At 40.0% G+C, this 12,426-nt stretch overlaps 1 protein-coding gene across 2 annotated transcripts; it reads left to right on the forward strand.

The window, feature by feature from the left end:
- The first annotated feature begins 84 nt into the window (after positions 1-84).
- LOC129807969 (ATP-binding cassette sub-family C member 10) lies at positions 85-11,876 on the forward strand. Of its 2 annotated transcripts, XM_055857595.1 has the most exons (4): positions 85-249; positions 309-1,359; positions 5,285-7,525; positions 10,618-11,876. In XM_055857595.1, the coding sequence occupies exons 2-4, from the start codon at positions 345-347 to the stop codon at positions 11,778-11,780; spliced, it is 4,419 nt and encodes a 1,472-aa protein (XP_055713570.1). In that variant the 5' UTR covers positions 85-249; positions 309-344; the 3' UTR covers positions 11,781-11,876. The 2 variants fall into 2 exon arrangements, with proteins under 2 accessions (XP_055713570.1, XP_055713569.1); XM_055857594.1 differs by having other exon boundaries at positions 85-1,359.
- The last annotated feature ends 550 nt before the right edge of the window (positions 11,877-12,426 follow it).

The following is a 12,426-nucleotide window of genomic DNA, read 5'->3' on the forward strand; positions in this document are numbered from 1 at the left end:
GAAATATTGTGAAATTTAGATCTCTAAGAAAAATCGCCCTCAGCGACGTCAAATGTTTTTAGACTTCCTGCCGATTAGGGCGCTCTTCGTGACTGTGCACGGAACTAAATTGATTTCCCTCCAAAAAAATCACGCATAGCATTCAAAAAGTGACGGTTACATTAAAAAATTGCAAAAAATGCAAAGAAAATCCAATTCTACAGTGAACTGAATTATAAGATAAGGAATTTCAACGTCGGCAGTTTTATTGTGAGTCATAGTCCCCCACAATAGACAGTTTTTTTTGTGTATAGATTGCATATCTTTAGCATTTAAGTCGCTTTGTGGGCGGATAGTGCAGAAAAATGGAAGCAAAAATACCACCGTGGAAATTAATTTGGGAAGAAGTGTGTCCCATTGAGAAACGCGGAGCAAATACATTGGATGAATGTCAACAAATATGCCTCCAAATAATTCTTCTAGTCTTCATCTCAATGGCCTCAGCTTATCACTTTGGCCGTCAATTGTACGCTGTCGTACGTACAAGAACACAAAAATGGACAATAATTGCTAGAATAGTTACCGTTGGTGCTCTTGGGCTACTTCCAGTGGCTAGAACATACTTCAGTGTCAGCAATGGAGTAACAATTTGGCCAATTGACATCCTCCTGGCATGCTTTGAATGCATAACCTGGATTGTCCATTTGGGCTTTTTACTCTCTCTGCGAAAGCGTGGCAGTGTAAATTCCCGTGGACCACTTATAATTACCGTTCTGTGGGCTTTTGCCTTCATCTTAAGCATAACATGGCTTCAGGAGGGCCTACGAAAGCCCCTCTGGGGTTGGCGTCTCCCTACCCTGATCCTACAATTTTCCTACGGACTCACACTCATACCCTCGGGTCAGGGCAGAGTAATAACGCGATTGAATCGTGATGAGGAAGAACGCCAGGCTCTCCTCAGTAATCGCTATGTGCGTTTTCAGCAGAACATTGAGGAGGCATCTCTTGGTCCAGCCCAAGATGGAGTCACGTGTTTGTCCAAAATATTGTTCTACTGGGTGAATGATCTCATTGAAAAGGGAGTTGAAGGTGCACTAAAAAAAGTTGAAGATCTCTTTGATCTGCCCGAATGCCTCTCAATTATCGCAATAACCGAGAAATTCCAGAAGAGTATTGATCAGACTAAAACACTCTTTTGGGCATTGCATAAAGCCTTTGGGCGAGAATTCTACACAATTGGTCTCCTAAGATTCTTTGGAGACATTTCTGGATTTGCAGGACCACTCCTACTTGGAGGACTGATCGGAAAGGAAGATTCAGACGCATCAGAAACTTCACCTTTCTTCTATGCCTTTGGACTCTTCGGCAGTGCCATTATTTGTAAGTATATTTTCTTTGTCAATTTATGAAAATACATCAACATTCAGTTAAAAATCAATAAATTAGGATTTCTTTGTAAATGACATCATACAGAGAGTTCCGGCTTAAGTGAACACGGATTGAGAGAATTTAATATGAATTGTCCACTATTAGAGCTCTTTTATAAAATAAGTTTTGAAATACCGCTAAATGTATGCAAATAATTTTTACGCCGTAAATTTTAAATTACATGAACCATTAACGCTGAAAATGCAGTAGACTCTCTCAAATTCGGGCATATGGGACCGAAATGTCAGCCGAATTAGACAGAAATTCGGGCGACAAGGTTTTTGAAATGCAACGATTTTTTATTCATCTGCATATAGATATTGAGTTTACACACTCATATATAACGTAAATTGCATGAAATTTCCTCAATAATGCAAAATCACATCAAAACTAAGAGAAACCATGCCAAATTTGAGCATATTTGATATCATAATCAAACTTAAAAAATGACAACAAACTTTTTTCAAATGTAACCGCTGCCCGAATTAAAAAGTAGCCCGATCTTAAAAGAGCCGAATTTGCGAGAGTCTACTGTAGACTGAAAAACTGGCGCCATAATTGTTTGCATCTCGGCGTTTCCGTAACTTATTCCAAAGATATCTCCTGAAGATATGCAATTTTACTGTAGCACTGGAGTGAATTCGCGGGCTTTTTTCGGTCCCGAAAAGTTCTTTCAAAGCGGAACTCCCTGAATTCGATGAGTAACGATTAAAATTTACCTGGGATTCTAAGACTTTTTAACTTAATTTAATATCGGTTGAGAAATTCACTACAGAGCTGTTTAATAGTTAACTTTGAAAGATGTTCACCTAGGTACACTTAGTCCCGGGATTATGCACATTTTCGGGACCAAAACAAAACGCGCAAAATGGCATTACGCATCGAGAAAATTTGCATACCCCCAGGGGCTTTCTTTTGAATAAATCGGCCGTAGAACAAATTTCGCACGAAATAAAAGTAGTTCAAACAAAAAGATTCAACTGTTTAATAGAAATGCATTAACAAACAGTACTTTTTGGCCAGAGTTCTTCAATAAATGGTTAGAATATTTAAAAATTTTACATTAATAAAAGAAATTAACTCTTTCCGGACCACAACATATCCAGCGAACGAATTTCAGTAAAACTCACTTTATTGTAAGTTTTAGTGGTCAAATATGATACTTTTGTAGAGAAAGAATTTTTTCCGCCTCTGGGAAATTGGAAAACTCATGGGAACTCTCGTCCCCAAAAGAACGCAATGGATACAAACTTCAATTTTCCCAAAGCCAATATTATCGATTTTGTAAACTATTTGTGCGTGTCAAAGGACTCCTGTACGATGTTGATAACTAAAACAAGAAGAATTATTGACCAGTATCTTGTAGGAAAATTTGATGTATTTATGCTGGATTTTTTCTGTGGAATATATCCATGGAATGCTCGTGGAATTTATGTGGATTTTTCCACCTAAATAAAATGGACAAAATATGAAGCTGTCACATGCACCTCCTGATTTTACTTACGAATATTAAAGTAATAGCAAAGATCACGGGGATTTTAATAAGTTTTACTGAACCAGTGATAACAAATTACCACCTTTAGATAATAAAAAACTATTTTATAAAAAAAAATACTTTTTCATAAAAAAGATATTGTATGATATAAAAACAGTTTTATTTTAGGTTGGCGACAAATTTAATGTAATCACTTCACTATTATGTACACGAAACGCAGTGTCGCATAATTAATTATAATTCGTCGCAGGAGTCACTAAAAATGTTTGCGGAAGGTTTGGAAATTATCCACCTTCCCCATAGCAAAAGAAAGCGGAATAGGAATAACATACGAAAAATTCCTCGGAATTTTCCAATATTTTTCCTTAAAAAATTCCATAGGAATTTTCCATAATAGGTTCCAAGGAAAATTTAATGGATTTATGCTGGATTTCTTATATAGAATACAGCCATGGAAATGCTCGTGGAATTTATGTGGATTTTTCCATCAAAATAAAATGGAGAAAAAATGAAGCTGTCACATACACCTCGTGATTTTACTTCCAAATATTAAAGAAATAGCAAAGATTACGAGGATTACAATATGTTTTACTAAACCAGCAATTATGAATTAACACTTTCCGCAATAAAAAAAATATTTTATTAAAAAAAAATACTAAAATATATATTAAATGACATAAAAACAGTATTATTTTAGGTTGGCGGCCTATTTAGTGTAATCACTTCACTATTATCTACACGAAACGCAGTGTCGCATAATTAATTATATTATAATTTCCACATGAATCCAGGGGCATGATATTTCCTATGTTTCCCACAAGTTTCTATCGAGCCGAAAAATTTTTTGAGTTTATTAGCTGTTTTTTGTCAATGTAGAATGAATTAGTAAAAAATACTAATACAAAATAAAAGCCAATTTAATATAGAATAGGCAACCGAAAGCCCCAAATTGGCAACCTACGTAGTTTTGGAGATATCTTGTGAAATATGTACGAAAACAGGAAAAAAATTACACTAAAACTGGTCGCATTTTTCAGAGCTAATGTCACCCCTCTGCATGAATCCCTAAAAATGTTTGCGGAAGGTTTGGAAATTATCCACGTTGTCACAACACCATTTTATTTGTTTGATATTCGAGAAAAAAGTGGAAAAAACCATATAAAACCCTATGGAAAGATAGTGGAAATTTCCATACGATTTTTCCAGCTTATCCCGCGGACGTTTCACGTGTGAGTTTCCATATAAATGTTCCACGGAACTCCGCGGAATTTAACGCTGGAATTCCAGTGGTTCGTACTTGAAATTCCTAGAGCTATGATTCCAATGGAATTACCGGCTCCAAATTCCATGGAAAACTTAGTAGAATTTTAGCGTAAAATTCCGGCGAATTTTGCAATTTAGACGCAAGTTTTCCACTGGAAATTCCGCGGAATTTTGCTATGGAGAAGGTTGGTGTCAAAAAGCAAATGGCGGGCATTGGCGGGATAACCTTACATTTGACCTCTAGATTTTTGTGGACGAGAGTACCCTTAAAGTTTGAACAAGTTTTTTGAAAATGTAAGAAAAATTGTTTTTCGAATTTATGCAATCTGTAATTGTTAGTTATCATACTTATTGGCCCCGACAGGTTTTTCCTTATTCTGGTCTAGAACTATCAAAAAAGTCACAATATCTCCAAGGAAGCAGAAAATCGAAAATTCACGATTTTTGACCAAAAATATATAAGCTCAGAAGTTAATTAGGATCCTGCAAGAAATATCCTAGATTTGGACATTCTTATAGTTTGTAATTATCCAAAAGAATGGGATTTTTATCGATTCTAGATAGTCTAAAAAAAATTGTTGTTTCCACGGGTACCCAGAGTCCCAAAGGAGACGAAAGAGTGTAGCATAGATGGCTCTGCCATAGTATGGATTGTGAAGAGGCTTATATATGTATTGATGAGTCAGTTGAATTATAGACTTTAGACTGAACACCTCGTGTCTCATTGTCGTATAATTATTACTAAGAGTTAACATGTTTTTTGCCATTTATAAAAGTTACCTAGGTGGACATTGCGTCTGTATACGAAAATACAGTTGAATCATTCCTAAGAACGGTTTTTCAAGGTCAAAGATTAAAAGGACTCTAGAGAGCGTATTTCTCAACCGAAAGAGTCATGTTTGAGTTCGTTGGAAAGGTCTTGGAATTTCCGATAAAACTAAACCGGTTCCAATAGGTTATGATTTATAAATAGGTTCAAATCAATTATGAACCAGTAAAGTGGTAAATGATGCGAAATATTTTTGAAGTACAGCCCTTCTTTTGAAAGTCCAACGTTGTGAAATTCGCAAGCGATAGTTATAGACAATCTTCTAACTTAACAATCAAATCTTGTTCCAGCTGCCCTCAGCACTGTTCACTTCAACTGGAGAATATCTCTAGTGACCATGAGAATGCGCGTTGCAATAGTCACAGCAATTTATCGAAAATCTCTCGAAGCACGTGGCCTTAAAAATTCACGACCTGACATACTAAATCTCATGTCAACAGACACAGATCGCATTGTGAATTCTTGCGTTAGTTTTCACTCTTTCTGGAGTATACCTTTTCAACTCTTCACAACTCTGTATCTTCTGTATACGCAAGTTGGTGTGGCATTTGTAGCTGGAGTTATCTTTGCTGTTGCACTCATTCCAATTAATCGATGGTTAGCTCTGAAAATTGCTAAATTGTCCCAAGGACTGATGACGGCAAAAGATGCCAGGGTGTCTCTATGTTCGGAGGCACTTTCGGGAGCTAAGCAAATCAAACTTTATGCATGGGAGGATATTTTTGTGGAGAAAATTGAAGAATTGCGCAGAACAGAAGTGAAATTCCTTGCCAAGAGGAAGTATTTGGATGCTGTATGTGTCTATTTTTGGGCAACAACACCAATTCTTATGTGTTTGCTTACATTTGGCGTGTCCGTCTTAACGGGAAATATCCTTACACCTGCCACGACGTATACGAGTGTTGCACTTCTGAATATGTTGATTAGCCCTCTGAATGCCTTCCCGTGGGTTCTCAATGGATTAACTGAGGCTTGGGTGTCACTGAAGAGAGTACAGGAACTTATGTCATTGCCAAATGTTGATCTCACACAATTCTACTCACCGGTAGAGAATGCAAAGAGTGAGAAGAAGAAACACCCAATTGTTCTGTCTATTGAAAATGCAACATTTGACTTTGAGTTCAATCGTCAGAGAGATGGAAGTGAAATTATTGTTGCTGATATAGTAGACTTTCAGTTGGAGAATGTTTCAATTGTGGTAAGAAAGGGAGAATTGGTGTGCCTCGAAGGACCAATTGGTGGTGGAAAGAGTTCCCTACTGTCGGCAATTGTGGCAGATTTGAGTCGTGCAAGTGGCACTGTGAGTATTCAGGACCTGCATTCGGGCTTTGGGTATGTGTCACAGACATCCTGGTTGCAGAGAGGCACCATCCGAGAGAATATTCTATGGGGTACGGTTTTTGATGAGCAACGCTACAAGAACGTCGTTTGGGCTTGTGCTCTAACTGAAGATTTCATGCAACTTGGTGGTGATCATGTTGGAGTTGGTGAGGGCGGACGAACTCTGTCAGGTGGTCAGAGAGCCAGAGTTGCTCTGGCTAGAGCGGTGTATCAGAACAAGGCAATATATTTGATGGATGATGTTCTGGCGTCTCTGGATGCCCATGTAGCAGCTCACATTGTGAAGCACTGCATCCTGGGACTTCTTGCCGGAAAGACTCGTATCATTGTATCAGAGAATCGTACACTCCTCCATCATGCCAATCAAATACTCCATGTAGATGGTGGTCATGTGACACAGAGTGAACTCATGAATGATTTTTTGGATTTCAGTGAGGAAGAAAGTGAAGACACTTGTGAAAATGGTGTGGAAAATGTTTTTACCACGGTCAAATTGGAGTCAGATGTCGAAACAGACAAACAAAGTGTGGACAGTATAATGCTAGATGAGACACGAGAATATGGCACTATAAAATCCAGTGTGATTTTTGCCTACTGGAAGGCCATGTCCAACACAGTTGCTTTCACCGTCTTCATTGCAATAATGCTCATGCAAACATCACGCAATGTGTCGGATGTTTGGTTAGCTCACTGGGTGTCACAGTACAATGTCACAAATACAAATTCCACAGAAAGTCCATCATTGGGATATTTTCTGGGAATTTATGCTGGTTTAGCCACTTCAAACTCTGTCTTTACACTCTTGCGAGCCTTCCTGTTTGCCTACGCTGGCATAAGAGCAGCTCGACATATCCACTCTAAATTACTCAAGCGAGTTTTTGCCACCAAGTTTCAGTTCTTCGATATCACTCCACTCGGACGAATTCTTAATCGCTTCTCATCAGATACTTACACCATTGATGATTCACTTCCGTTCATCTTTAACATTCTACTAGCGCAACTTTTTGGACTTGTTGGTGCTATTATTATCACACTCATTGCCCTGCCCTGGCTGATACTCCTTGTTGTGCCCATGTGTCCCGTATATGTGAATCTTCAGTCACGCTATCGGCACGCTTCGCGGGACATTAAGCGTCTGAGCAGCAATGCCTTATCACCCCTCTACGCTCACTTCACGGAGACATTGCAAGGTATGTCATTTAAAATTTTCAGTACGATAAACATTTTTAAAGGGTAAATTGTTAAAAAACCTATGAAAAATCCAGATAAACTTATGGTAGCTGAGGAGGCTCTCTTCAAGCAAGCTTGGAGTGTTCGAAACTCGGTTTCGGAAACGATCGAATTGAGCAAATTTACCTCTATAATCGACGTGTGAGATCAGCCAAAGATTTTTTTAACGTTCGAAATCAAAAATTTGAATACAGAAAGTAAACTAAAGAACAGTTCATCAAAATCGATTAGTAAATACAGAAGATATAGTTTGGTTCAGTTCTCAGTAGAGATTGGAGGGTGTATTAGCAATCGTTGTAAAGATCGTACAAGGGTATAACTGAAATTTCATAGAAATCGACAATGGGGATTTCGAGTGTTCGTACTACGGAAAAAAGACCAATGATGAGGCTGAAGATATCAGATAATAGTTGGAAGAATGTAACTCTCTTGATTTTTCTCTTTAATTCTTCACAACGTTTTGATGATGGATGATCTCTTCATAAGGTTTAGAATTTCAAGAAATAATCACGTACTGGCGGAAAGATGTTCTGCTGCACTGCACTTGGACTTGATCACAATTCTCCTTTGAGTTCACCATTCAGTGAACTGACGCCGAACACGGGTATAATTATGATCAAGTCCAAATGCAGTGCAGCAGCAAATCTTCCCGCCTGTACGGAATTATTCCTCTAAATTCGAAACCTTATGAAGAGATCATCCATCCTCAAAACGTTGTCAAGAATTTAAGAGAAAAAATCAAGACAGGCCTAGTTTTCCATCCGCTATCTCCTACATCCTATTGGACCGAAATTTCATTCGAAGTGAATCCTGTTCATCAAAATCGAAACCGGCTCTTTCGAAATATTCGACATCGAAATTTCAATAATCTCTATCTATTAATTCAAGCACCCTTAGGTGATCTCTCGAAGTTTTATTTTTTGATGAGTTGTAGGTTATAACATTTTATAGAGACATCTAATTAAGTATTTTAATTTTAATTTTTGTACTTTGTTAGCACTAGCTTCTTCCCAACGATTAAACCCCCTCTTGGTATTTAATTTGATATCATAGATGTCTCTCAGAACGGCGCCGATTTCTCCTATCGTTACCATCGTTACCCCTTCGGAAGGGGCACCGTAGAGACGATTGGTATTAAGAGTTAGTTCATGTTGGATCGTCGTAATGAATAAATCGTTAGGAGGAACGCTGATAACAACTCCTAGTTTTTCGGATCAGCTGAGTCTCGTTTTTCGTAATTAATAGTCTTAAGATCCGGATATACAAACGTAGGGGTCCTTTTGCAGAAGCTCTTGTGTCGGTAGTCGTTTACAAGGGATCGTTTGCAGGAGATCGTTTGCAGGGAATCTTTTGCAGGAATCGTTCACAGGGAGTCGTCTTCAGGGGGCGCAAGAAGTCGTTTACAGGAGATCGTTTGCAGGGGGTCGTTTTCAGGAAGACATTTTCAGGGGGTCGTTTGCAGGGGATGGTGTGCAGGAGATCGTGTGCAGGGGGTCGTTTGTTGACTCTCGTTTGCAGGATGTCATTGATAGGGAGTCCTTTGTTGAAGATCGTTTTTTAAGAGGCGCAGATGGTCGTGAAGAACGTGGACAGGAGGTCGTTTGCAGAGGGTCGTTTGCAAGAGATCGTTTGCACAATGTCGTTTGCAGGGGGTCGTTTTCAAGGGATCGTTTGCAGGAGATCGGATACAAGGGGTCGTTCGCAGGGGGTCTTTTGCAAGAGATCGTTTGCAGGATGTCGTTGCAGAGATTCGTTTGCAGGAGATCGTGTACAGGGGGTCGTTTACAGAGGGTCATTTGCAGGAGATCGTTTGCAAGAGATCGTTTGCACGAGATCGTGTACAAGGGGTCGTTTGCAGGGGGTCGCTTGCAAGAGATCGTGCACAGGGGGTCGTTTGCAGGAGATCGTGTACAAAGGGTTCTTTGCAGAAGGTCGTTTGCAGAAGGTCGTTTGCAGGGGGTCGTTTGCAAGAGATCGTGCACAGGGGGTCGTTTGCAGGAGATCGTGTACAAAGGGTTCTTTGCAGGAGGTCGTTTGCAGCAGGTCGTTTGCAGGGAGTCGTTTGCAAGAGATCGTTTGCAGAGGTTCGTTTGCAGGAGATCGTGTACAGAGGGTCGTTTACAGGGGGTCGTTTGCAGAGAGTCGTTCGCAAGATGTCATTTGCAGCAGGTCGTTTGCAGGGGGTCGTTTGCAGGGGGTCGTTTGCAAGAGATCGTGTACAGGGGGTCGTTTGCAGGAGATCGTTTGCAGGATGTCGTTTGCAGGATGTCGTTTTCAGGGGATCGTTTGCTGAGGTTCGTTTGCAGGAGATCGTGTACAGAGGGTCGTTTGCAAGAGATCGTTTGCAGGGCGTCGTTGACAGGGAGTAATTTTCTAAGGATCATGTGCAGGGGGTCTTTTGCACAGCGTCGTGAGCAGGGTGTCCTTTACTGAGGGTCGTTTGAATGGGGTCACTTTTTAAGAGGCGCAGAGGGTCGTTTGCAGGAAATCATATACAGGGAATCGTTTACAGGAAGTCATTTTCAGGGGTCGTACTGGGTCGTTTGCAGGTCATTTTCAGCTTCAGGTGATCGTTTGCAGGGAGCCGTTTTCAGGGGTCGCTGAAGAGGTCATTAATGGGAAAACAGTGTTTAAACTTATGAATTCGGTTTTTCTGAAGACTGAGAACCATGAAAACGTTATTAAAACGCTCCTAGCGTTAGTTCTATGAACTTGATATGTTCCAGATGTGATGTCGTTTGCAGGAACGTGGAGATCGTTCAGGGGGCGCGGGGGTCGTTAATACATTGGAAAACGGGTCCCGGTCAAAATCCCGAATTCTTAAAAGTGTCATAGCCGGTCATAGCTCTCAATTTTCTATGTCTTTCTTCTATCCCTTTAAGGATTTTGAACATTCGGGATTTTGGCAGCCTCCGGGAAAAACATTTGAACTCATGAATTCGCTTTCTGAAGACTGAAAACCCTAAAAACGTTTTTTTAAAACGCTCCTAGCGTTAGTTCTATGAACTTGAGATGTTCCAGGAAGATGTTGAAATTCTTTAAAAATTCACAGGCATGACAACAATCCGAGCTATGAGAGCATCTGGACGATTTAGACGGGATTTTCTGGTGAAAGTGGAGGAGAGTACCCGAGCTCAACTAACAGCATCAGCGGCTCAGCAATGGCTTGGATTGAGATTGCAGTTCCTGGGAGCAACTTTGGTTGGTGGAGCTGGAATTTTGGCTGCTCTGACGTCTGCCCACGAAACTAATCCGAGTTTTGTGGGCCTAGCTATTTCATATGCTCTCTCTATTACTAGTCTCCTGGGCGGTGTGCTGAATGCCCTGGCAGAGACAGAGCAGGAATTGATCGCGGTGGAACGTGTGAGTCAGTATTGCGAACTTGAGGGGGAGACAAATGCTTCCGGAAGCATCGATCCGCCGTTTGGGTGGCCGTGTCAGGGTGTTGTGTCTTTTGACAATGTTGTGATGAAGTATCGAGATCATCTGCCACCGGCTCTCAAGCGTGTCTCCTTTGAGACGAGTTCTTTCGAAAGGGTGGGAATTGTGGGAAGAACAGGAGCAGGAAAGACTTCCATTGTGGCGAGTGTGATGAGAGTGGCACCGCTAAGTATTGGAAAGATTGTGATTGATTGTGTTGATGTGGCCACATTGCCCATCAGTGTGCTGCGAGAGAGGATAGCCCTTGTGCCTCAGGAACCTTTTCTCTTTGGGGGAACGGTACGGGATAATTTGGATCCGAGGCGTAGGCACTTTGATTCGGAGATATGGAAAGCGATATCTCTGTGTTTGGCAGCACCGTTGGTGCATGGTCTTGGGGGCTTGAGTGGCTATATTGCTCCCGGGGGAAGTAATGTTTCGGCTGGAGAGAGACAATTGCTTAGTCTGGCTAGAGCTATGCTCAAAAATTCCAAAGTGGTGTGTATTGATGAAGGAACGGCCAATCTCAATGCTGCCAGTGAGATTGCTATTCGTTCGGTACTGAGAACAGCCTTCAGGAGTAGTACTGTGATTTTTATAGCTCACAGATTGAGTGGTCTGCAGAATACAGACAGAATCTTCGTGATGGATGGCGGGGAAATTGTGGAAAGTGGCTCACCTAATACACTCCAATCGGATGTTAATTCAGTGTTTTACGGAATGGTCCAGGAACAAACGCAAAGTGATCCTACTTATGGATCTAAGAATCGAAGTTTTTCTTTGTCAATTGAATGAATGTTTAAATATTTTCTTAAGTAGGCTTTTTCTTTTAAAATTTCAAAGTATTTGAGTGTTTATAAAATTTATGATATTAAAATATTTTACTTAATATTCCTTGAGTATTTTATGGCCCAATCCGCAAGAAATTACTCTGACTCAAAAATGACTGGATAATAAATGGTCAAAAAATTTACTCCTAATTGGAGTCTTAAAAATTAGTCATATTCGCGTCGAATTTTGGTCACAGCATTACTCAAGATTGAATTAGTAATATAATAGTTATTTTATACGGTCCAAAAATTTACTCTACCATGCAGTAACAAAAGCGACTCCAAATGACGGTATTTTTCCGTACAAAAAATGATTTGCAAAAAAAATGTTTGTGTGTTTATCATGCAAAAAATTGCCTAATTTTCACTTAACTTCTGTCGGCACTGTATTTTTTCGAATCACAACACACATCTCTACTGAAGGAGCTTTTCCTCTCAATGTACACTATTATATTGCTGAGAAAACACGCGAAAATATCAATTACTTTGCGAATTCACAGCTCTGAATAGTTCTATTTGCCATTTAACAAGTGGAATTTCCCCTCAGATACAGTGGGTGTCAAAAGTTTGTTGCCTCATGTATGTTCGGGAAACCAGATGCAAAAAATGAT

This window comes from Phlebotomus papatasi, chromosome 3 (genome assembly GCF_024763615.1).
Source record: "Phlebotomus papatasi isolate M1 chromosome 3, Ppap_2.1, whole genome shotgun sequence".
In the NCBI taxonomy this organism is placed as follows: Eukaryota; Metazoa; Arthropoda; class Insecta; order Diptera; family Psychodidae; genus Phlebotomus; species Phlebotomus papatasi.